Source organism: Cryptomeria japonica, chromosome 6 (assembly GCF_030272615.1).
Source record: "Cryptomeria japonica chromosome 6, Sugi_1.0, whole genome shotgun sequence".
In the NCBI taxonomy this organism is placed as follows: Eukaryota; Viridiplantae; Streptophyta; class Pinopsida; order Cupressales; family Cupressaceae; genus Cryptomeria; species Cryptomeria japonica.
Window position 1 is genome coordinate 627094754 of NC_081410.1, and position 27455 is coordinate 627122208.

The window sequence follows — 27455 nt, forward strand, 5'->3', positions numbered from 1 at the left end:
GGCCTCACTAATTCATAAGCCTTGTAAAAAAAGCATTTACTCCCAATTTTTAGATTTCTAATTGTAACATGAAATAGAATTGACTCTAAAGATTTAAAGCTACTAGTATGCCTATTTAGTATGACTCTTGACACATGATACAAGCAACTCAAATGATAGGACAAACTCTTACAATTGTTATAAGTAACACATTTTATTGTATGAACGAACATCATAATCATTATAAGCAGCAATATTGACTACTACGATGACTTAGTTGATGTCACAACTATAATTAGAACAACAAAACTCACCCTTTTTTTTGTGTTGTTACTAGTTCTTATATCCACCACTACAAGATATTTAATAATACAAACATTCATATTTTATTTATCTTTTTTATTAAAAATCATAAACAAAAAACAAATACAATATAAGATGAAACAAAAGTGTAATTCTACCAAAAATGATCAACGTTTAGGCCAAATTATAAAATACTTATAGTCCACTAGAACATTCATCTATTATACATTCACATAGCTAAATACATATGTTAGATTACGAAGAGCGTAGATGCTGATGTACCGTTACTTCCCACTTCCGGATGAGCTTGGGAGGAAAACGGCCAGAGATAAATGTTTACCTTTGTGGTCGATAATTTGGTTTGAGATTGAATCACGTGTTAAACACAATTTTAAGAATTGACTTTTACCGAGAAGTTAGGCAATAAAGGGGTGCGTTCAGTCTATTAATGTCTTTTTTTTGAACCATACAATAATTTATTAGCATTTCAAAGGTGGAGACAGATTATGGCTTGCTTAGAATATATTTAAGCACTCAAGAAAAAGGTACCTATTCTAGGTCAGATGCCCGCGTAGTAAGAAATGGACAAGAAGACAGACAGAATATGAATCAAACAATAAAGGAAACAAATGCAGAAAACATGTGTTAGAATCGCCTTCCCTATCGCTGTCGCTCGGAATCTGACACAGAAAAACTTCACCTCAAACTGCATTCCCACTTAATTTTTGCAAGCAATGACGTCGCCATTGCTCGGAATCTGCGGAGTTGGAGGTTCCATCTTCCCTTCCAGCATCCGCACCACTTGCCCCATGCTTGGTCTCACATTCTCATCCTTTTCAATGCACAGTAACCCAACAACAATAGCTCTTTTCATCTCTTCTGTATCTGCATCCTCTACAGCTGCAGCAACCTCCTTCACAATATTACTCATTTTACCATGGTAAACTTGAGCTGCGACCCACGAGGGAAAGTAATGCTTGTTTGAATCTTCCACGCTCATGTCCACATTTCTTCGGCCCGAAATGATTTCCAAGAATGTCATACCAAAACTGTAGACGTCAACCTTGTGAGTTATGGGAAGGCCAGAGAGCCACTCTGGAGCCAAGTAACCTCTTGTTCCTCTTACAGTCGTCAGCACGCGGCTGAAATCTCTATACAAAAGCTTTGCTAGCCCAAAATCGGCCAACTTTGGGATAAAGTCGTTATCCAGGAGAATGTTTTCGGGCTTAACATCGTTGTGAATGATGCACTCTCTGCATTCTTCGTGGAGATAAAGTAACCCTTTTGCGATGCCTAGCGCGATCTCAAATCGGGTCCTCCAGTCGAGTACCTTCCGTTTACTTTCAGAGTTGCCACTGAAGAGTAAGAAGTTCAGAGAGCCGTTGGGCATGTACTCGTAAACCAGGAGCCTCTCTGATCCTTCAGCACAAAATCCTCGAAGCCTGACCAAATTCACATGTTGTATGCTTCCAAGAGAATTGATTTCCGCTCGGAATTGCTTCTCATCTTGTTGTGAACCCTCCAATTTCTTTACGGCTACAAGCGTGCCGTCTTTTAGAGATCCTTTGAACACTGACCCGAATCCTCCGCTCCCCAGCTTAGACCTGAAATTTCTAGTTGCAATCTTCAACTCCTTGTAACTAAACACTCTAAGAAAAGAATTAGAGGAATTTGCACTCCTCTCCATCAATCGTAGCCGATACCCCTGCCACCTTAAAAATGACGAGATACCCAGAGCAAATGCAACAGCACTGAAAATACCAAACACTAAGTAGACTTTGGAGAAGAACGGTGGATCAGATTTTGGAAGTGAAGAGGCAGCCACTCGAATAAAGACATTTGAATCGCTTTCAGACTTAGAATTGTGCATATTTAGCAAATCTCCAGACCAGATTTGGCACGGCCCTGAAGGCATATTGAAAGCATACGCAGTGCAGGAGCAGTTGTGGAGGCACACTTTCTCACAATCTTTCTTTGTGGTTGCAGGGTATGAGAAAGCGTCATTAGCAGGCAACGTTGCTCTGGAATCGATGAATCCGTCGGTGCTGCATTTTTGGGCATCGCAGTTTAACGGGCTCTGTCGAACACAGCCAGTTGAGGACCAATCTCGCAAACTCCAGGAGCGATTGTCTCTGGGGATGAAGCCTTCCACGCACCTGCAAAACTCAACATTGTAGGAGTTGCAGGTTCCGTAAGCGCCACAGACATTATATACCGTGCATTGATCTCCGGGCCGGGACCAGACCATGCTCCATTGATTATGGACAATCAAAACATAACTTTGCAATCCACCAGATTTATGTACAACGAAACGTGACAGCATGTGGTAACCGGCAACAGGAGTGAATGTATAACTGAGATAGAAACCAGAACTAGTATCTTCAACGCTGTAATTGTACATCCCTGTCAACCACATTTCCGGGATTTGACTGAAACTTTTACCGTCCCAAGCTCCGCTCTCCCAATACTGTACAGAATCATTCCATCTTAGCACTATTTGTTTGGTCCCTGAAGGATCCATCTGATAAGAAAAACGGCCAGGAGCTGGATCCAATGAATTCTTCCAACAGACTAGCTTTTTCTTTCCGCCCAACTTCATTCCAGGCAACCAGGTGTCGGAAGGATAGTCGAAGCTCTGCCAAATAATCTCAGATTTATTGCCACCGCTCAGCACTTCAAAATTACCAGAATCTAATATCACAGCCCGGGAAGCCTTGTTCGACATGTTGACCGACCAAAGAGACGCACCCTCTGCGTCAAACAGATCTAGACTACCTTGTTTGGACAACTTCAAAACCCCGGGCCTATTCTTTGCGGGTCTTTCTCTGTTAGCCACCCAAACAATTGTCTTCTCTGCCACTTTGCCATACCGGATGCCAATGTACCAGTTATTGGTTCCATTTGGGCTGAAGAATCCCAATTCAAAGGTTCCATTCTTTGAAATTATTGTCTGATTTCCTGTTAACGAGGCACCCAAGGAAAGAGTATCTCCTCCATAAGCACTGCACTCGTCACAGTGGTGAAATATGATTAGCAGAGTAAAAGAGAAGAGCAGATATGGTAATACACCGTCACTTCCCATTTCCAGATTCTTGGTGCTCATATTAGCAGAGAAGCGAACGGAGTGAGCTTTTGAGGACAATAGCCAGAAATAATGTCTACACCATTCACCTTTATAGTCGATCATTTGGTTTCGAGATTGAATCACGTGTTAAACACAATTCTAAGAAGTGACTCTTACCGAGAAGTTAGGCTACTAAAGGGATGTGTACAGTCTATTAATGTTTTTTTTCTTAAGTCAGTGACAGGTATTCCAAAAAATACCAAATCGATAAGATAAAATCAAATGGGAGACCCTAGTATGGGACACAACAAACAAAGTGAGCCATCTTTGGCTCCACAAGTGTGCACCAAACTATTTGAAACATGTGGTATTGTCACATATTAGTGGACTAGATAATCCATTGGGTATTGAGTTTTGAACCATGGGCAAGCGAGAAGAGAGCAAAGATATGCTTATAATTCTCGAAAGGAATATTATAATATCATTTTTAATCCTTTCATCAAGATTTAGTGCAATAAATTTCAACCTAAAGAACTATATTTAGAAAAACTAATTCTAAATTTGTGTGAAATGATTTAAAAATTTAACTAGCAAGTGCTTATATGACTCTGAATTCTAAGAAGAAATCCAATTCTTAATGGTGCTAGAACTTGGATTTGAAATAATATAAATTTTATATTTCTAAAATCTTAAAGACAAACCAATATTTTTTATATAAGAGATCAATCCAAGTGAGTGAATTGAAGAGACCACCAAAGAGATTCTTTAGTGATAGAGACCAAGATTTAAAACATTCACATTCTTGATAAGCTATATAGGGAAGAGGACCTAGTAGTTGAGCACCCTAATTTCGTGCTTCTCAAAATTCTACGTGGAAATTTCAATTCACTCCTAATTTTGTACAACAACTTGGCAAGTTCCCTACATATAACTAAGCTTTCAAGGCTACATCATCAAATATGACGCTACATCAACATGCTTTTTGCCAAGGGGTCAAAACAACCCAAAAAAAAGTGAGACCAATATTTTGTGCATTGATGTGACATCACATGATTCATTGCTTTTTAGTGTTTAGGGATATAAATTATTTAATTATAGGTAATCCTCATCACAATAACAACTTTAAAGTCACAACTATCGGTGCAATGTCAAAAATACTGGACATTAAATCAACAAATGCCATCATAACTATTAAAACATCATCACAATAACAACTTTAAAGATATAGACATCAACATCTCTATCTTTATCCCGCCTCTGCAACCTTCCCGTCTCTATCATCGTTCAAATTTTAAATCACCCATATGACTGCCTCCTCTGAGGAAGTCCCCTCCTCCCTGCAACCGGACCCCCCTCCCGATACCACGATCGGTCCACATGATCCTGGTTCCTCTTTTGGGACACCATTGTCTGCAGGTCTTACAAAAAAGATTGTCAAGATCGGTGTTCCTTATGGCTCTTCATCTTCGGTATTGACGGAATCTGGTTAGAAGGTTGAGGACAAATGTTTGGATAACCTTGAAGCTAACAAGAAGAACCCTCCTTCTTCTGGACCGGAAAATGTTTCAGGTCAGAAGAATGTGGAGGATGGCAAAAAAGGTTCCAAATCCAACTGGAAAAGTGCTCTACTTGGTTCCACTTATATGACGATGGAAGCAACTTTGGCTAACTTTACCCAAACCAACGAAGGAACGAAGATCAAGCTCCCTGATAGTCTCATGGATAAAATCGCTTCATCCCTTCACTTGGCGATTGTTGGACATTTCTTCTTCTTTAGACCATCTATTGACATGGTTAGGCGATGGGCTAAGGCAAGATGGAAGTTAAAGAGAAGTGGTGATATCTCGGCTATGTCTGAAGGTCTCTTCCTTTTCAAGATTATTGCGGAGGAAGACCTAATCTTCGTCCTTATAGGCTCTTGGGCCTATGGAAAGCATATTCTAACTCTTTCTAAATGGAAGCCTGGGTTTGACCCCTTAGTTGAAGTCAACTGCATGGCTCATGTTTGGGTTAGGCTCTCTGGCCTCTTGCTGGATTGGGAATTCGTTTGATAGCTATGTTACAGCGGATTCGGTCACCCTTTCTAAATCCAAGTTGGTTTATGCCCGTTTTTGTGTTAATGTTTCTATTAACAAAGCACTTCCCAACTTTGTTTCCCTAAATGCAAAGTGGGGAAAATGGTCCCAAGCCATTGTCTATGAAAATGCTACTCATTTTTGTTAGAAATGTGCTAAGCAAGGGCATACGTTTGCTGATTGTAAGGTCCTAGTGACTGCTGAACCCAAGCTTAAAGAGAAGGCTATTGTGGATGACCCCATCAGCCCAAGTGCACCCTCTTCTTTAGCCCCTTTGGAATTGCCTAATGTGCATGAGATCTCTGATGATTACCCCCAAACTGACAAGATCCTAGATATTATAAAAAACCCTATCGATCCAGTGAAGAAATCTAGTCTAGTGGCACCTCTGGAAGATGGAGAAATTCCCCCGGTGATTAGCCTAAGGCCATCCCCTAGTCCTTCCTCCCCCTCCTTGGCTATGGTTGATGGCTACCTCTCCCCTAAGCCTTCTGCTGAAGCTAACCCCATGAGTCCCCAAGCCCCCTTTAATCTCTGTGGTGTTAAGTCTTCCTTGGGTGGAACTAATTTATTAAGTTTCACAGCTCCTCAATATCCCCTAGCAATTCGGGGATTTTGGAGGAAGTGGCTAAATCTCCCCTGCTGACATCTAATGTGAAGTTATCACCACCCTGTTCTCCCTCTCTGGATAATGAAGACTGGTTGACATGCTAAAGAAAAAAACTATATCTAAGAAGGCAGATGTGGGCATTGAAAACAAAGTTGGAAGACCAACCAAGAGAGTGCTGAAACATAAAGTTATGGCAAGGGATATTGCAAGGGGAAGACAGTTGACCCTTGATGGAATCAACAGAACTAAGAAATGAAGTTCCTCTCCTGGAACATAAGGGGACTCAACAACCCCCAAAAGAAATTTGCTATAAAATAATATATCTTAGAGATGAAATTAGATATTTGTCTACTTCAGGAAGTCAAAATGTCCTATCAAACTTTTGCAACCACTGCTAGCAAATTTTGGCTGGGGGCTGCCTTTTTGTATGTTGAGGCGTTGGGGGTGTCTGGTGGAATTGCTATCCTTTGGGACCCCTACAAAGTCCAAGGAAAGGTCTATGTAAGATCATAGAACTTCCTGGTGGTTACTTTTCAATATGGTGATCTATGCTGGCACCTATTCAATATATATGCCCCCAATTCCAAAGTGGGAAGGAATCTGGTGTGGGAGGAAATTTCTGAGCTCATCCTTGAGGATCATAATTCTCATTACATGTTGGCTGGTGATTTCAACACCCCTCTCTACCCCTCTGATAAATGTGGGGGACTTGTGGATTTTTCTGATAGGATGGGAGATCTTGCTAATCTTATAAATTCTACTAGCCTCTTTGATCTTGATCTTCAGGGTGTCCCATTCACTTGGTTGAATAATAGGAAAGGGAACCACCTAATTCAAGTCTGACTGGATAGATTTCTTGTCTTTGCCAAATGGGATATTGGTCACAAGTCCTATCTAAGGACCCTTCCAAGGGCCACTTCTGATCATAACCCTCTCCTCCTCCATTGGATTGATAGACCTCCCTTGGGTCCTCCCCCATTCTGATATGAGATCATGTGGGCCTCCCACCTGGATTTCAGAGATCTGGTCAAGGGCTAGTGGGCCACCCCAGTCCAAGGGACTGCGATGTCCAGAATTGTTGAGAAACTAAATCTCATCCGAAGGGAAGTGAAAGGATGGAATAAAGCGACCTTTGGGGACATCTTCAAAAAGAAGAAGGATCTGTGCTCCATACTTGAATAGTTCCAAAGAAGCATGGCCTTAGGTGACCCCCCTCACTCTCTCCTTATTGACGAGGAAGAATGCAAAAATAATTAGAAGGAAATCCTTTCTAAGGAGGAAATATATTGAAAGAAAAGATCTAGAATTCAGTGGTTGAAGGGGGGTGACAGAAGCAAAGTTAGTTATGATGTCACTAAAGTGGTGAAGGATTTCTTCAGGACTAGTAAATTATTGAAAAAGCTGAATAGCACCTACATTGTTCTCATCCCCAAGTCTCCGAACCCCAATTGCATGATGGATTTTTAGCCTATAAGCCTCTGCAATTCTATTTACAAGATCATCTCCAAGGTCTTGGTGAATAGAATTAAGCTGCTACTATCTAAGTTTATCAGCCCCTCCCAAAAAGGCTTTGTCCCAGGTCGTCAAATCTTGGATGCGGCCATTGCTACTCACAGAATTATTCATTCCATGGATAGAAGCAGAATTCTAGGTATGGCCTTTAAAATTGACATCTCAAAAGCTTATGATAAAGTCAAATGGCATTTCCTATTCAAAACTCTCTCAAAACTAGGCTTCAATCAAAAAATTGTTGATATGATATGAGAATGTGTTTCTACGGTTCAGTTCTCCATCTTGATCAATAGGATTCCTAGGGGTCACTTTAAAGCTAGAAAAGGTATTCGATAGGGAGATCCCCTATCCCCTTATCTTTTTATTATGATTGCTGAAGTTTTGGGTAGGAATGTGGTGGATTTGATGGCAATGGAAGACTGCAGGGGTTCAAAGCAACTTTTACTATTTCCCCCTCGGTGATTCAATAATTTATGGATGATACCTTTCTTTTTGGTAAATCCTCTGTGATTGAGGCTAAACATTGGAAGAATTTTCTTGCTGAATATGCCTCTGCTTCAGGGCAATGTATCAACTATGATAAAAGTAATCTCTTCTTTTTCAATACCCCGTTGGACCTTCAAACTAAAATCCTTAATATCCTTAGGTGTAAGTCTTCTATTCTTCCTAGGACTTACCTGGGTCTCCCCCTCATTGTCAAAGAGGTTACTCCTGTGTTCTGGAATACTATCCTCGAGAGAGTACAAAAGAAACTTGCTGGATGGAAGGGAAAATTGCTTAGTAGTGTGGGGAAGCTCCAACTCCTTGCTGCTTCCCTCAAGGGCATCCCTATGTACTTCCTTTCCTTGTTCAATATCTTTGGTGCTATGGGGGACAAGCTTGAGAATATCCAAAGAACTTTCCTCTGGACGGATATGGAAGAAAAGAAATGCCTCTCTCTGGTTAACTGGGATATTGTTTGCTTACCCAAGACCATGGGGGCTCTTGGTATCAGAAAGATAAATGCCTTGATTGCTAAAGTGGGATGGATCCTAGCTAAAGGTGAGGTGGACTGGTGTAACATTATTAGGGCTGTATTTATAAAGGGAATAATTTTTCTTTAATTTGAGTTTCGATGGCTTACCTCATGGGTCAAAATTATGGGACAACATCCTGAAGATTAGATCTGTTATCAGAGAGGGACCGAAGTGGCAGATTAAAAATTGTAGGAAGATTAGGTTTTGGGAGGACTCTTGGTTGGATGATAAACCTCTGGCTGAATCTTGATTCTGCCAACTAATGAACTCCCTAAAGGTTAACTTCGGTGATTATATTACTGACTACATTGTGTCGGGAAGAGGAAGGTGGAAGAACATCTCCCTGATCTTTACCGATCGACCTAACCTGTAGCCTACTACCCTTGATCTCCAGGATCTCATGCTTGTGTGCAGGGTTCCTCTATCTCACCATGAGGATAAATTTATCTGGAAAGGGACCCAGTCGGGGGAGTTCTCGGTCAAGTCTGCTTACAGACAGCTCTTGAGATCCATTGATGATGTTGAATGCTGGAAAAAGATATGGAATCCCCAGCTTATTCCAAAAATTAATTTCTTCTGGTGGTCCCTTATGCATGAATTTTTTTTGACTTGGGTCAATTTGAGAAGGAGGGGATTCCAACTTCCCAATAAATGTGTCTTATGCAAAGCTGAGGAGGAATCTATTGGTCATCTTTTCATTCACTGCCTTTTCGTTGGGCACCTATGGGCCATTACCCTTGAAAAATGTGGTATACAGTGGATTTTTCATGATACCATTCATCGGTTTGTTAATGGATGGTCACCTCCTACCCACCACACCCTGGTTATTCAGCTATGGAGGTAGATCCCTCCTCATATCTGCTGGAGTGTTTGGAAACAAAGAAATAAAAAAATCTTTAGAGATGTTGAAACCTCCCTTGATAATGTTTTTTTCTAGTTGTTTCAAAATGCTTATGGACAATATCTTTGTGACTAGGTGGAAAACCCCCTCCAATCCTCCTAACCTGACTGATAGAATAATTGTAGAGTTGTGGAATCTCCCCTTGGAGTTTAAGCTCTTCAAAATCACTTCAAAGATCAGCAGAAAAAGGACCAAATGGTTAGACCCAAATCCCTCTTGGCATAAACTAAATTTTGATGGGTCTGCTCAAAATACCTGGTAAGCAGGAGGTGGTGTTATTTGTGATCATCAGGGGACTACTATTGTTGCCTGTGTGGGTAGCTTGAAGAATCATACTGTCACTTAAGCTGAGGGAATGGCTCTCCTATGGGGCTTGAAGTTCGCCACTGCTATAGGTATTGGACAATTGGAAATTGAAGGTGATTCTAAAGTAATTGTGGAAGCTATCAGTGGTAGATCTGTAGTGGGTTGGAAAGTGGAATGTATTTTGAGGGATGCAAGAATGTTTCTGGCTAACCTTGACTATTTCACTATCCACCACATTTTTCAGAGAAGGGAATGCGACTCCTGACTCTATGGCTATTGTTGGAAGGCTGCAAGACGACTTACGATGTTGGAGGAACACCGATCTATTGCCAGTGATCACCAAGGAGATCTTGGAGAAATAAAAAACTAAGTCTTAATAACGAGTCTTTCTAATTGTTATCAGATGAAGAGCATTAATTTTTAAATTTTGAATTTGGAGGAAGAACCCGCCCATCATGGGTTGGGGTTTCCACGTAGCTGCATATGGCCTTTTCATCAGTCTCAAGGGGGTTTAAATAATGATGATACTTATTGGTGAAGTACAGATATCGAGAAAGGCAATTTTCTATTTATCATCTGGATGAATGTCATTGGCGGTAATGAAGGCAATAGATGGGCTCGGCTAAGTCACATTGGGCGGATTGATGGCTCACACGAGTGTAGTAGATTTCATGATGGGGAAATCTATTTAAACATGACTTGCAATAATCACGACGATTATTGCATGATTTTATTTCATAAGTTGCTGAGTTTTCTTCTTGACTCTGCTTCTTCTCTTGAATGATTTTGTATCCTCACTGCCCTTTTTTTCATTTTCACTTCTAAGATGGAGGAAACGATCATGGGGGGTGACAAACTGAGACTTGAACTTGATAAAACAGATGAATTCAAAGCCAGACCGATGGTTTGGTTTGTGTGCTTGGAAGGAGGCATTGGTAAATTCATGGAGAGCATGAAAGGAAATGACGAGAGACTGTCGAAGCAGTTTGTGGCTTCCTGGGAGGACAAAAGGGTCACTATGGGTGGAATCTCATTCGAAGTTAATGAAGATGTGATTGCTCAGTCGACAGGCTTGTCCATGGAGGGTAGAAAATGGAAGAAACAAAGCTGCATATTGGATACCACCAGCCTAAACCAGTTTTTCCGCGATGAGGAGAATCCTATGAAGCGGGTTGGCAGTTTCAACCACGAAGAGCTTCTGCCACCTTGGGATGAGGTCTGCTACATCATCATGAAGCATTTCACTCTTGAAGGACGATATGGGGTTTTCTAGTACTATCACCTCCCTTTCCTTAACCATCTTAGGAATAAGGATCTTATTTCCATCCCATTTTTTCTGCTGCATTCTATTGATTCCAATGTGAGAGATATTGTTGAAGCCAAGAAGAAAGGCAAGGACTTTACTATTCTCTACCAAGGCCTTATCCTTCGCCTTTACAATTTCCACTTGGCCCTTTATCCTCCTCGCACAATTTTGGTCTAGAATGTGCCTGAAAGCCACTCTTCGACTATAGCCCTCCTCGGATGCCTAAACCTAGCTCCTCTAGTAAGAAAAATAAAAAGTGTGCCTACCACTCGAAGGATTTAAAAGCCCCCAAGAAAGTGAGAATCCAGGAAATCGACTCTGATGTGGAGATTACAGATGAAGCTAACATTCCCCGTCGGTCTGTGAGATTGGCATCCAAACCCCCAAAGAAACTCTTAAAGGACTCCTTCTCATCCCATGATACTGAGAATTCCATCCCCTCTGGTAATGCGGCCCTGTTTCATTCCACCTCGATCCACCATTTTGCAAGCTCCACCCATGTGTCTAAGAGCCCTAAAAATTCCATGAGCCTGGATGCTGGTCCCAAATCCCGGGCAAACTCTCTGTCCCCTATTCTCAGGTTTGATAAGATGGTGGTGGAGGAGGAAGTGAGCAGCATCAAGGAGGAAGCGAAAGACAAACTGACTGATTTGGAGAAGAAAGTGGATGACATGATCGAGAACTTGCAGGAAATTACCAGCAGAACGAAGGCCATTGAGAATAAGCTGCATGATGTCTCCAGATTTGCGTTGAATGTCATGCATAGCTCCGCGACCACTCTATGTCTCTTGTAGGAAAGCACCCTCAAAGATAAAGGAAAGGAGGATGAGGACTATGAGGATCTCTTCAAATTCCTCACCAATGAATGGGCAAGGAAGCTCCTCCCCAAGAGGAGCCATGGCAAAAAGAAGTAGCTTTGTTTTCTATGGGTCAGTTTTTTGGTTTTTTGAATGGCCCTAATTGTCTTTCGGCTTATAGTTACGGTTACTGGTTAATCCTGGACTTAACTATCTTTTGCCCCACGTGGCATATTTTAATTATGACTTTTATATACTCAGTTAATATGCGTAGTATGTTTAAAGTTTTTGATAGAGGAAAGGTTAGGGGGCTGTGATTTTGTTGCTTCTCTACTAATAGTTGTTTCTCTGCTGTTATCTGGTCTGTACCTGAGTCAGCCCCCTAATTTTGGCTGCTTTTAATATCAAAAAAACTTTGAAGACACAACTATTGGTGCAATATTATCAAAAATATTAGACATTCAATCAACAAATAATATCATAACTATTAAAAACATGTTCAACTACTGAATCATTTTTCCTAACTTGACGACTTCTCAAAATTGACCATGGCCTAACCATATCCAAAGTTTACGTCGACAATGTAGACAAACAAATTTCACGTTCCCACATAACGAAAGCTAAGAAGCGCAATATTACATGAACTTTGGAGCTTTCAGAAATATATGAAAGTTGAGAACAAAGCAAATTTTATTAAAATTTTGGCCTCTTTGACCAAGCTTAATGGGGCCCACTATGGACAGGCGTGGGGTTTGGCAACAAAAGACAAATCTTAAAAGCCACTTTAGTGTGGGCTACAGTTTTCAAATAAATAATTCCGTCAACACGCACATACATAACGAGTGTCCCGCCATTTCACGTGCAGATAATTCTACTAAGGTCCATTCAACAATTTTAATTATTTATTATTTTAGTCAAATGTACATTTATGTATTTAATCAATATGTAGTGTAAGGTCGGCAAGTTGTCACACGTCACTTCAAATTTATAAGTGATTGATAAACAATTTGTAGATAGCTTAAATAAAAACATTATAAGTAGTGGGCAAATACATTTATGCATTGTATTATCGATCACAACTTAATATTTCTATAACTAGCTCTATCAAATTATTCTATAGATCATTCCTTGAGCATTCCATAACAAACACAAATTTGAGAGAAATATACAAGTATATGTTTTTATTTATTATTTTTTTTTTATGCTTAACTTGAATCAATTGTTATAATTTCAGTTGTAATTTTTTTTTTCTCTAAGTTGTAGTTTAGTGTTTGGAACATTCTTAGATTGTAAAAATGACAACTAGTTGACATCGATTCTTGAGTTGCAATAATCTCTATCGAAAATAGAAGTAGCATTATGTTATTAATAATACACGCTCTCTATTTTTAGTGGCATAAACTCTCTAGTGCTAAAATACTGGCCTAAGAAATCCTCTAGCTTAGGGCTCACACTATCCATTAATTTCTTTTAATTCATTGCATACTGTGTAGGTTCTAAAAAAGCGTATTTCTTGCTAAATTGTGAGGCATTGCATAGATAAATAGATATTATTTTAAGATGTGAGATACTGTAGATTAAAAAAAAATAAAAAATCATCAAAATATTTCATTTTTAATTATCTAGTTATGTACCACAATTCACTTTACAAATAATATCAAATTTAAATGTGCATATAACAATGAATTATCATTAATTAAATTAAGATTATTATTACTTCTATAGGGGAGAGGGTCTTATAGTGGAGCACTTTAACTTCACGCCTCCCAATATCTTATGTGGATATTTCAAATCATTCTAAATTTTGTAAGTTGCTTATTTGTGAAGTCCCCTACTTAAAAAAATTGGTTTTAAGCCCACATAATATGATTCCACATCAACATGCTTTTCACTGAGGTTTCCAAAATGGTCCCAAACAAAGTAAGATCCATAATTGTGCACTAAGTCATGCTTATTGGTGTTCTTATGTGGCATCACATATTTGGTTGCTTTTTAAATTTACCAAATCTGTTTGGGGATAAGTGTTGACATGACACCTTTTGTGCTTCACTAAAGAGCTAATAGTGTCCACCTACCATCCCCGCAATTAGACTTATCCCACTACAGACTCCTGTAAAATAAATTTCAGAAATAATACTATCCCTTAAAATATAACTATTATACTAATAAGCTATTAATATATATATATATATTGAACAAAGCAAATTTACAAAGAATATAAGCTATCAATAGGTAGCAAAAGATGAAAAAATAACATTTCACAAAAGTCTCATAATTGAACACACATTACAAATTCTTACAATCGAATCACGACTCTTTACATAGTCATCAAATGACATAAGAATTACTTAACTGAAGCACTTTACAAAAGCCAATATTACAATGGATCTAAAGCCGAATAGCTTAAGCTTGAAAGTGGATCCGAAGCTGATTAGCCTAAGCTTGAAACTGGACACTAAGAAAATAGAATATTGAAAATTAATATTCAATATTCTAAGAAACACATATCCATAATGTTATTATTTAAATATATCAGAGCTATTTACTGTTTTATTTAAAAAACTTTCCCCCATTATTATATATTTTTTAGTGCTCTTGCACGATGTGATACGCATCATGGAGTGAATGGAATAATTATCATTAAATATTTGACCATTAAAGTTTAAGATATTTAAATACGATATTTCAACCAATCCCTTGTCTCCGTACCCCATTAAACCGCATTGCTGGCTTTTCATATACTTTCTTGGTAGACCTTGACGTTGACGTTCCTTAGATAATCAAGGAAAAAAAACAAAAATACAGTGTGCCCAATTATATGCGCATCCGTCCATCTCATAGTAGTCTAGATTATCCCTAAACTCAATTCCTAAAACTGTCAACCTCGAAACAAAAATTATTGAGTTAAACAGTAAATGGTATCATTATCCTCCCACGCTTACCCGCTTTGCTGCTCTGTTAATATTAGATAAACGATGTCTGGCTTTTCTGTGTTTAAATGGAAACAACTCAATAAATATGAGCATCAAGAATATGGAAATCGGAAGGAATAGTCCATTAGCATATATGCTTCTCGCTCTTACTGTGCTAATTATATTTCACCACTGTGACCAGTGCAGCGCTGATGGGGGAGATACTCTCCCCTTGGGTGCCTCTCTAACAGGAAATCAGACAATAATTTCAAAGAATGGAACTTTTGAATTGGGATTCTTCAGCCCAAATGGAGCCAACAACTGGTACATTGGCATCTGGTATGCAAAAGTGGCAGAGAAGACAATTGTTTGGGTGGCTAACAGAGAGAGACCCGCAAAGAAGAGTCCCGGCATTTTGAAGCTGTCCAGACAAGGTTGTCTAGAACTGTTTAACGCAGAGGATGCGTCTCTTTGGTCGGTCAACATGTCGAACAAGGCTTCCCGGTCTGTGATATTAGATTCTGGCAATTTTGTAGTGCTGAGCCGTGGCAATAAATCTGAGATTGTTTGGCAGAGCTTCGACCATCCTTCTGATACCTGGTTGCCCGGGATGAAGATCGGCGGAAAGAAAAAGCTTGTCTGCTGGAATAATTCATTGGATCCAGCTCCGGGACTTTTTTCTCTCCAGATGGACCCATCAGGAACCAGACAATTTGTGCTGAGATGGAACAGTTCTGTACAGTACTGGGAGAGCGGAGCTTGGGACGGCAAACGTTTCAGTCGGATTCCGGAAATGACTTTGAAAGGCTCTTTCAGTTACAGCGTTGAAAATACTACCTCTGGTTTTTATATCAGCTATGCATTGTCGCCTGCTCTCAATGTGCTCGAACGTTTCGTCCTACACAAATCCGGAGTATTTCAATTATATGCTTTGTTTGATAACACCACATGGAGTGTAACCTGGTCTCAGCCCAGAGATGAATGCAGCGTATATAAGGTCTGTGGCGCTTACGGAATTTGCAACTCCAATAATATTCAGTTCTGTAGCTGCGTACAAGGCTTCGTTCCCAGAGATAATCGTTCCTGGAGTTTTCAAGATTGGTCCTCAACTGACTGTGTTCGACAGAGCCCGTTAAACTGCGATGCCGAAAAAGGCAGCACCGACGGATTCATCAACTCCACAGCGACGTTGCCTGATAATCAAGCTTTCTCATACCCTGTATCCACAAAGAAAGATTGCAAGAAAGCGTGCCTACTCAACTGCTCCTGCACTGCTTTTACTTTCAATCCGCCTTCAGGACCATGCAAGATCTGGTCTGGAGATTTGCCAAGCATGCACAATTCTCCATCACAAAGCAATTCAAATATCTTTATTCGAGTAGCTGCCTCTGCAATTCCGAAGTTTGATCCACCATCTTCCTCCATGCTCAAATCCCAAACTATTATTGGCGCAGTACTTGGTAGTGTTAGTGCTTTGGCCGTTGCTTCGGGTATCTTTTTTGTTTTTAAGTGGCAGAGGTATCGGCTACGCTGGATGGAGAGGTATGCAGATTCCCCGAATTCTTTTCTTAGAGTGTTTAGTTACAAAGAATTGAAGATTGCAACTAGGAATTTCAGGTTCAAGTTGGGGAGCGGAGGAATCGGTTCAGTGTTCAAAGGATCTCTAACAGATGGCACGCTTGTAGCAGTTAAGAGATTGGAAGGTTCAAGACCAGAAGAGAAGCAATTCCGAGCAGAAATCGATTCTCTCGGAAACATACATCATAAGAATTTGGTCAGGCTTCGAGGATTTTGTGCGGAAGGATCAGAAAGGCTACTTGTTTACGAGTACATGACCAACGGCTCTCTGAATTCATTACTCTTCAGTGGCAACTCTGAAAGTAAACTGAAGGTACTCGACTGGAAGACCCGATTTGAGATCGCACTAGGCACTGCAAAAGGGTTACTTTATCTCCATGAAGAATGCAGAGAGTGCATCATTCACAACGATGTTAAGCCCGAAAACATTCTCCTGGATAGCGACTTTACCCCAAAGCTGGCCGATTTTGGGCTGGTGAAGCTTTTGGATAGAGATTCCAGCCGCGTGCTGACCATTGCGAGAGGAACGCAAGGGTACATTGCTCCAGAGTGGTTCTCCGGTCTTCCCATAACTCCCAAGGTTGACGTCTACAGTTTTGGTATGACGCTGCTAGAAATCATTTCAGGCCGAAGAAATGTGGACATGAGGTTGCAGGAATCAAACAAGCATTACTTTCCCTCGTGGGCTGCAGCTCAAATTCAGCAGGGAAACACGATTAATATCGTGGAGGAGGGTGTTGCACTTGCAGAGGATGCAGACATAGAAGAGGCGAGAAGAACTATTGTTGTAGGGTTACTATGCATTGAAGAGGATGAGAATGTGAGGCCAAGCATGGGGCAAGTGGTGCGGATGCTGGAAGGAAAGACGGAGACTCAGACACCGCAGATTCCATGCGATAGCGATGGCAATGTTTTTACTCGCAGTTATGTAAGTGGGAACGTATTTTAGAATGATGTAGGATATAAGCTTCAAGTTTTTCATTAGCAGAATCATATATGACTGTCAATATAACATAACAGAGATCTTTGCCTGTCTTCTGTAATGCAAAACAGTAATATTATGCTAATTATAGTTGCATGTGATGGTTGTTCAGTCCCAGAAATAAATATATTCTGTATTTGCTTACCATTGCATATGATAGAAAATACGCGTCTTTGGGAATTTTTTATTACATAGAAAAACAGAACATATCATTCATCTTATCGAAACTCCACGTATCTGATCTTTGAGTGGTTAAATATTTTAGAGAGCATTCCCATATTAGTCCACCGTCCAGATTCTTTTCCGCCCTTTATTCTTGAAAGGATACTTTGTCTACTCTTATGAGACAGCAATGAATTGTTGTCAGGTTCCACTTGCAAAATAAATGCAATACTTTGTCTACTCTTATGAGGTTCACATATTTGGAATATAATTGTCTATAATTGTAGGCCCTCACAAATTATTGTCATATAATTATTTTATATTATTTATAATGAATTTTTAGTTTTTTCATATAGAAGCTCAACTCTTTTAAGGACCGGGCTTATTCAACACACTCTAAGCATGGACTGTTTAGATAACTAGGTTCACAAATTCTTTTAAACCTGAATTTTTCAGGCAGTAATAATAAAGTATAAGAGCTATTTTTATAATTTTTACATGGGTTGCCTAGGGCCACCCATTTATTATAAATACTCTATGCTATTAAAATTCTTCACTTATGAAGCATGTAGTGAAGATCATAATTCATAAATGAAGAGTATGTCTAATTGAAAGTGTCGATTTATAAAATAGACCCAAAATCATGAATTACTAAAAATCTTTGTGGCCTAATCATAGAATCAACCATATTCTTATATCCTTACCTACCACCTAGATACTTTGAGCCATGCACTCTTAATGACATGGCATATATGTGTATTTGCAACTATCTTATATTTAAGTAGCAGAAGGTTTTTTTTTCGCGAATTGAAGAGAGTGTTAATAGTCATAGAATACTATATGGTATAACCTATAGAGAACAAAGATGGAAAGAAAAGAAAAATAAATGTAGTTTATAATTAGGTATTTCCATCATATATTGATTTTCATAGAATTGTATATTTGTTTCATGTTACATATGTCCATAATAATAAAAATAGGTAACCACAACATTTGAAAAAAACCTTCCATTCATTATGTTTTGATGGATGTCCATACCCGATTTCAAATCTCCCATACTGACACAACTAACAAGATTGTTAATGAAATTAATGGAATTTAGCTTTGTACTTGCTGATTGCATTTTTTTTTGAAGGAATTGTTCTATGGTATTAGATGTTAGCTCAAACTCTTTAACCAAAATCCAACTGAAACTATGGATAAGTAACATTTTAGTATCAAATATTTTTATAAAATTACAAATTATAGCTATGATAGAGATATAACTAAGTATTGAAAATGCTAATGCAACTGGCAGGCATGAAGCCAGATAAAGCTATTTTTTCTCAGTAGCAAATATCAATGGCTTAGTAGGAAAATTTGTAGGTAAAGCTGTTATGGAGTAACCATCCAAAAAATCCATATCAGAAACATGGTTGAACATCCATCCCCCATTCTCACCACATGGCTATTCTTTCAAATAGATTCTTTCTAACATAGACTACAGTTCGGAGAGTCTAAGGATAAGGATTGCATATGGGAACAATGGCTTTGGTTTCATGGTTGTGCAGGACTAGTATTCGGCCCTTTCTTAACCTACATTTGGTTGCTCTCGCTTCTCTCTACGGTACCCTTTTGGATACATCTTTGCCACCTCCCACTAGTTTGCAGAACAGAGGATGAGATTCTTTTTATCCTAGACCAAATTGGGTCTCTCATCAAAATGGATCGTAGATGTGAAGACTCTCAAGGTAGCTAGCTATATAGGAGTATGTGTGCTTCTAAACTTCTCAAGATTGGTCTTCTATTCTATTCAAATCTCGTCCTTTGCAGGTTCATGACTACGTTTTGTTAGAGGGTTTCCTTTTATATACTTTTTTTTTGGAATCGATTAGGGTATTGAGGTTCAGCATTGTATTGGGTTCCCAGAAAAGAAAAACTAAGTAAAGAGTTCGTTTGGAGGAATCAAAATAGCTCTTTTGTTTTAAAAGATATTGCATATTCTTTCTTGAAAATAATGCAACTATTCACAATGGAGAGGAATTTTATTGGAGATAGTGGAGATAACAAGTTCATCCCTTAGGATCACATTCCAGAAGCATGTTAATGGTCCACAACTAGATGATCCTTAGTTCTTTTGACTTATTTGTTAATTTTGTTGTTAAATAGATTTCACAAAGTAGCTGTAATATTCACATGAGCTCAATGTTGTACTTTTGTAGTTCAAAACTTACGACTCTTCTAGAGACACTTTAATAATATAATTTAATGATTAAAATCAAAGATTTTAATTAACAAGTGTATCGAATAATCTGCCTTTACTCATTGAAAGAAGACAATGAACAAACATTGCCTCTAACAAATGTTTAATATGTTTCCCATCCATAGTTTTAAATCTTGAAGACAATCTAGTAGATTCCATATTCACATTTAGGAAGGCTTTGTAACCCAAGAACTTAAACTTAAGTATTTTTTGGTGCTCTATCCCTGTTTCATTTAACTATGTTGCTACAAATTTTTTAAAGAATTGGAAGGTTCTAGGTATTGGATTCTCTCACCAATTCATCTAGTGATTCTAGTCCTTATGTTTAGGTAACAAATTCCAAATTCCTTGACCACTGACCTAGAAAACTCTATTAAAACTAGAGATTCATTTTAAATAGATCACTTCAATTTTTTTTGTAATACTTTCTTGTCCTTTATTATCACTAAATAGGATGAGAATCTTGAGCCTATTCAATTCACACCTATAGGCTTATTTTTATTAGACAATTATGCTTAACAATATTCACTTCTATTGAAAGTTCATCTGACTTTATATTTAATTATCAGACTGGGTAAAACACCAACCAGAAGTTTGTAGTCAATTATGCATGGTCCTTGTTAGTTAAATCAATGTGTTAAACTCTTATGTGGCCCCATATTATGGTATGGTATAGTTGTAATTCAAAGACGTGCTTCTTTGTTCTACATCATTATTAAAATCAAAATTTATTTATTGATTATCAGTCTAGCATACAACTGGAATATCCAGTTTTACAAATCAAATCACCCTTGCATTTTACTAACCTAAAAGTACATTTATTTGTTGCATGAATCCTTCACCTTAAATTTTAAGTCCGTATTTACTATTGGAAAGACGTCACCATTCAATCTACAAAAAATAGATTTTAATGTTATTTAATCATATAAGTAGAAGGAATCCATCAATTATCTCAAGAACAATTATCATTCAAAAATGATACAAAAGAGTATAGCTACACATTCCTTCATCTCAACAACAATTAGTAAGGACCAAAATAATATTGTGATAAGATTTACACAATACTACAACCATAATGAATAATGTTCAAAAATAAATACTATGATTGTAAGCTTGAAAAAAGTGTAATGGAAAGAAAAAATAGCATAAAAATTGTAGTAATAAATACTATGACTGTAAGCTTGAAAAAAGTATAATAGAAAGGAAAAATAGCATAAAAACTGTAGTTGTCATAAAATTAAGAAAAGAAAATGCAATTAGCAAGTTTAAAGCCAAATTCTACAACCTTTGCCAGCTTTGAAAATGGGACATGGACATCCATCAAAATATAGACAAAACATGGTAGTATTCTTCGAAAAAAAGTTATTTCATGGCTTGCAACGATTGCAATATATGCACATAAAGGTTTTGTTGAAAAAGATTTAGAAACCTTCAAGCAAATGCAATGGGTAGGTGTAAAGCTTGATTCAACAACCTTTGTTAGCACCCTCCCTACCTGTGATAAAATGGGAGCTCTGGAATAGGGTATGGACATCCATAAAAGCATGATGATGAAGGCTATCAAGTCATTATAATATATAAGAAATAGAGAGGGTGTTATATTTGGGGTTCTTCTGTTGTCATCCTCAGGCTAAAAAAGGGCTGATAATCAGGCATGAGTTGCAGATACTCGAAGGGGAGGCTAATTTGCCTATTCTTAGCATGCCTTCTTTTAATAGCAGCATTTTGGGCAGTACTTCTAAACGCAGATTTTTCACCGAAACGTCTTATCGTTCATCCACCCCTAATTCTAAGACTTCTGAGGATAATTTATTTAGCTCAACAAGCTCAAGGCAATAGCTAGAAACCGGATTTCTCTTGTGATTATACTGCACGATTACCCAAGGGGGCCATGTCTGATTAATGGAAGATGATAGGATAGACAAGCTCTCAGAAGTGTAGAAAATGTTTGATTGAAGGTGAAGTAATTAAAAACAAGCCACAACTGACAAATTTTAAATGTTTTCCACCAAATGTTTTTTGGCGTGAGACAAATTTCAATGGATATGAATGCAAAATGTGTAAACACAAACAAGGCATGTGAACTGTTTGACAGAATGCCTCAAAGCGATGTTGTCTCATGGAATGGAATGGTCACAAGATTTGCAGGAAAAAGGCTTTAGAAAATTTCAAACAAATGCAATTGGCAGGTATAAAGCTAAATTTTTCATTCATCAAAGTGTAATGGTAGGGAGATTTTTGTCACATATTATAGTTGGAAATTGTCTCGGAGACACACATGCAAAATGTGAAATCATTGACATTACATCTATTTTTTAATTTTTTTTAACAAATTGACTAAAAGAGATGTCATATAAGGAATGAAATGAAATGATTGTAGAATGTGCATAAAATGGGTTTTTGCAAGGAAACTCTCAAAATCTTTGAATCAATGAAGAATTCTTGAACACATCCTAATATTGCAAGATTTGTTTTTGTTCTCATTAGTGGATGAGGGTTGCACATAATTCAATTACACGAGTAGTCCTTATTGTATTACATATATAGTTGTTCAATAGGTGTCCATTGTTGACCTTGATGCCCATGCTGGCTATCTTGAGGATGCCCTAAACCTTAATATTAAGATGCCAGTTAGACCTATGGTGTTTTTATGGACATGTTTTCTTGGTGCCTATATATCATATATGAATATAGGTTGAGTATTTGCAACACTACATTTTCAATCGAATCCCAAAAATCATGCAAGCTTGCAACTTATGTTCTACTCTAAAACATCTATGCAAAAGTGGTCAGGTCTCAAGTGATTTACCTAAAAGAATTGCACCCTACTATCAACAATGCTGATGAGAGAATGGGTAGAAACCCTACTAGAACAAAAAATTTCTTTGGCCACATCTCTTGTGTGGAGTTTCATATCCACAAACATTGTTTCCTCCACAAGTCCTTTTTCTTCACATTGGTAAGTTTTATTAGACTTCTCGACAATTGTGGCTACTCTCACAACAACCATACCTCTTTCATAAGTATTTCATGCTTGGATAAAAAGATATCTAGAAGAGGTTAGATTCAAGGTCATATAATAGTACATGTATTTTGTGTAGGAGATAAATTACATCCACAGATTTAGGAGATCCAGTGATGGATGAGAGAGGGAAAAATGAACCATTCAAAACCAAGCTAACAGATACTCCATCCTATTTATTATAATTTATCAATCAATTCTTTGTTAAAACCTACTCACGAAAAGTTCTCCTAGAATGACCACTTTGATTGGACCAACTTCACTAATTTGTTCAGTTACCTTATTGTTAGCAAAGATCACATAAGAGTGAATTCTTGCAGTGTTGAGATCCCAATTTTGTTGTGTTCTTTATTCAAAGATTGATGAATTTATTGTTTTCTAAATGAAATTTCATTTTATTTGAAGATTGAGGGTTTTATGTAAGCATAGGTTTAATAATCGTTTTGGTAAAATATAGAGTGTTGAATGTAAAGATGTCCAGATGCATGTCACACAAATGAAATTTAGCTTCAATTCCAAAATTAAGTAATTAAGGTTTGAAACTAGCTCAAAACATTATAACACACAACACATGGTGCCTTGCACAAATTTGATATCTATACAACTTGCCTATTTTCAACTCCACCATCAGTATTGGCAGTCTCTTGGTGTCATTGTACCTAAGGTGTGCTCCATTTTTTGAGGCAATTTCTATCCAAATTGTAATTTTACAAGGTGTAGAGCAATTAGATAGAACCAAATCTGTTGGTGTAATTTATGTCTTGTGTAATTACACTTTACTTAAGTTGACTTAGGATAATACATTTCATAATAATTTGCATGAGACACTAAGGGAATTGCATATCGAGAGAATATGGTTGTAGGAGAAATTCCACCTTTGGTGTGTGATCCACCTTTAGTGGAATTATCTATTATTTTCTTCTACCTACCCCTACTTACCCTTGTATCTCATTGGGCCACATGCCATGATTGTGTGCTCTTATTTCCCTATGGCCTTACCTTTATAAGAAGAATCATATACATTGTATGGAGGCCAACTGGGCATTTTACATCTTGATGAGAACACAGTTTGTTCTTGTCTATTTTGTTCTCTCTTACTTTTATGCTATTCATTGGCCTCTAGATCTTGGGTTGCTATAGGCAAATTATTACAAAATCAATTTTAAATTTAGATATAGGTGCTTAGCACATTTTAATGAACATACATTATAGTGTTTATTTTTTATATGTAAATGATGTATTTGCTTTTAATGTGATATTCCAAAATGTAATGTTGGAATCACATTTTTGTCTTAAGATAAATGGGAAAACATAATAAATTTCATGTTATTTATTAGTTGTGATGTTACTTGCTAGAATTGAAAACATCACTCCTTGAGTTTGAAAGGTGCATAAAGGAAATTTTTTAAATTAATTATTATTTCATAGGATATTGACAAAATATTGAATTTATGGCTTGAGTTTTGGGAGGATGCAAAAAATATTAGATGCTTTGAATGTCTAATTTATTTCCCTTCATGTTTGGATTTATTTGGGTACATGATTATTTTCTAACATACACACAACCAAGGAGTGCCCTGTCATTGGCATTAGGTTGAAAAATAAAATGAAGGTTTTCATTATTACATAAAGATTAGGTTAAGGTTAGTATTAGTTAATGTATATCTTACTAAGGCCTAGGTAAAAACTGATAGTCATAGATACAAAACACAAATCTTGTGAATAAGAAAACAAGCAAAAAAGACCTAAAACTCTATGTATCAAGAGGAAGGCTGTTGTACATTAACTTCTATATTTATGGTCCACTTTCTTTTTACACCAATCAATATGCAGTAGCATTTTTTTTATTTTTTTTGTATTGACGAAGATTTGAACTCAACACTACCTACATGTCTACAACATGGAGTTTGCCATTAAACCAAGTGCCCTTTGGCAATATCCAACAATATTTATTTTTAAAATATAATAAAAATAATGAAAGATCTAACCTTACTATAAGCGAGTTTACGTGATTTATATTTTATTTATTATCTTCTATTATATATATTCTTATAATAAAATAATTTGTTTACATATCATAATATACTAGAATTAATATTAAAGATAAATTTCTAATTTATATAAAATACTTTAGACAATTGAAAAGTTAATTTTAAATATAATATTTTTATTTACATTTTATTCATTATTTAATATTATATTTTTTTTATCAAGCAATTTTTTTACACACTAATATATTAAAATCAAACTTAAGGATAAGTTTTTATTTACATATGTGAGATTTTGCCAAGATCAAGGGCACAATGAAAAGTATAAAAATAGAGACAAAAGAATGACAAGAACAAATTGTATTCTCATCAATATGAAAATGATCAACTGGATTCATCAATACAATGAATATAGGCTTGCTTATATAGGCAAGGCTATATGGATGTACGAGCACACAATTATGACATGTGGCTCAATGAGAAACAAGGGTAGGTAAGAAATACTAGGGGTAGGTAGGAGAAATAATATAATAGTCCACAAGAGGTGGATGACCCACCGAATGTGGAGTGTAACAACAAAACAAGACCACAAAAGGTGGAATTTCTCCTACAAGCTCTATCCCTATGTGCACACTTCCCTAAGTGTCTCAAATCCAAACTACAAAGAGATGCATTATCCTAAGTTAACTTAAGCAAAGTGTAATAATATCCATAATGAACATTTATTTACACCAACACCCCCCCTTAAGTGCAACTTAGGGGAATGAAGACTTAAGTCAACAATGCAAGATGGGTCCCGGCTACTAGGCCATGATAGGTACCCATGTACAATATGCAAATGCAAGCAAAACCATGCAAATCAATCTCTCACAAATGGAGAAAGGGAGAAAACCCAGTGGGAAAAAACTCGCCCCCAAAAGAGAGATGAATGTACAAAAGACTCTCAAAGAAGAAGGACAAAACCTCAAAGAGGAGAAAGTCCCCCCCATAAGAGAGGAAGGAGAAGTTAGCTGACCCCCCCTAATGACACATCTCGCACCCCCAAGAGAGCTCGCAACTGCTGGAACTTACTCTTGGTGAAAGGTTTGGTGAATATGTCAGCAACCTACTCCTCTGTAGGACAATACTGCAAATCAATGCCCTGACCCTGAATCAGTTCTCCGATATAGTGTATATGAATCTCGATGTGTTTGGTCCGCTGGTGCTGGACTAGGTTCTTCGAGATTGCAATAGCACTCTGATTGTCACAATGTAGAACTGTTAGCCGTGGAGTGGTGAATCCAAACTCTGTGAGAATCTGTTGGAGCGAAATGGTCTCAGTCACTGCATTAACAGCGCCTCGATACTCAACCTCAGTCGAAGAGAGAGCAATAGCATGTTGCTTCTTGCTCTACCAACAAATGGGGCCTGAACCAAGGTGAAAACTATAATCGAAAGTAGACTTATGATCATCAAGATCGCCAGCCCAATCAGAGTTTGTGTAACCAACCAAGCGAAGTCCTATGCCTGCTGCATAGTGAATCCCATAGTGATGTGTACCCTGGATGTAATGAAGGATGCGTTTGGCAGCTTTCCAATGAAGCTCATGTGGTTCCTGCATGAAGCGGGAAACAATGCCAACTACAAATGAAATATCAGGGCGTGTATGGGTCAAGTAGATGAGACTACCCACAAGCTGACGATACAAAGTGGCATCAACTAGTGGAGAAGAACACTGAGCCTCAAACTTGACTCCTGAAAGAAAGGGAGTTAGGGCAAGCTTACAATCAGCCATATGAAAGCATGCAAGTAGATCAAGAGCATACTTGGGCTGTGATAGTGTAATCCTAGAAGGTGACTGTGAAATCTCTATCCCGAGAAAGTAGTGCAAAAGACCCAAGTCAGTCATAGCAAATCTGTCATGCAAAGTAGATTTGACCTTGCTAATGATGGATGCGGTACTCCCCGTAATGATCAAGTCATCAACATAGAGCACAAGTATCAAGTGAGAGTCATCTTGTTGCAAAATGTAGACATTCGGATCATAATGACACCTGGTGAACCCTGCTGAGAGAAGAAAGGAATCCATCTTGGCGTACCAAGCCCTGGGGGCCTACTTAAGGCCATAGAGAGATTTCCTTAGTCTGCAAACCAAGGAAGTATCCTGGATGAAACCCTGTGGTTGCTCCATATAAATCTCCTCATCAAGATCACCATGAAGAAAATCACTCTTCACATCCATCTGATGTACAACCCAACCATGAGCTACAACAATAGAAAGTGTCAAGCGAATGGAGTTCATCTTGGCTACAGGTGCAAAGGTCTCAGTATAGTCAACACCTGCTACCTGGAAGAAACCTTTCACAATAAGTCAAGCCTTGTACTTATCCACACTACCATCTGCAGCATACTTGGTCTGATAGATCCACTTACATTGAACCATCTTTCTCCCCTTAGGGAGATGGACTAAATCCCATGTGTTGTTCCTCATCAAGGAACTATACTCTTCCTCCATAGCTTGGTCCCACTCAGGAACCCCAGATGCTTCCCTAAATGTCTGTGGATCAGAAGCAGTAGCAATGAATGCATGTGGAAGATTTTGATGTTGTGATCGAGTTTGCCATGTATCTGAAGGATCCCCAACAAGAGAACCCACGGACTCAAGTGTCTGTCAAGCCCAACAAGGTCTAGGTGGAGGTGGAGAATGGGGCTCCTCAACTA

General features: G+C 38.0%; 2 protein-coding genes across 2 annotated transcripts; one reads left to right on the top strand and one right to left on the bottom strand.

The window, feature by feature from the left end:
• Window positions 1-798: 798 nt before the first annotated feature.
• Window positions 799-3385, bottom strand: LOC131068721 (G-type lectin S-receptor-like serine/threonine-protein kinase At2g19130). The gene has a single exon (XM_058003972.2). The coding sequence runs from the start codon at window positions 3383-3385 to the stop codon at window positions 1001-1003; it is 2385 nt and encodes a 794-aa protein (XP_057859955.2). The 3' UTR covers window positions 799-1000.
• Window positions 3386-14854: 11469 nt separating this feature from the next.
• Window positions 14855-17452, top strand: LOC131068628 (G-type lectin S-receptor-like serine/threonine-protein kinase At2g19130). The gene has a single exon (XM_058003861.2). It carries the CDS (start codon window positions 14888-14890, stop codon window positions 17306-17308), a length of 2421 nt encoding a protein of 806 aa, XP_057859844.2. The 5' UTR covers window positions 14855-14887; the 3' UTR covers window positions 17309-17452.
• The last annotated feature ends 10003 nt before the right edge of the window (window positions 17453-27455 follow it).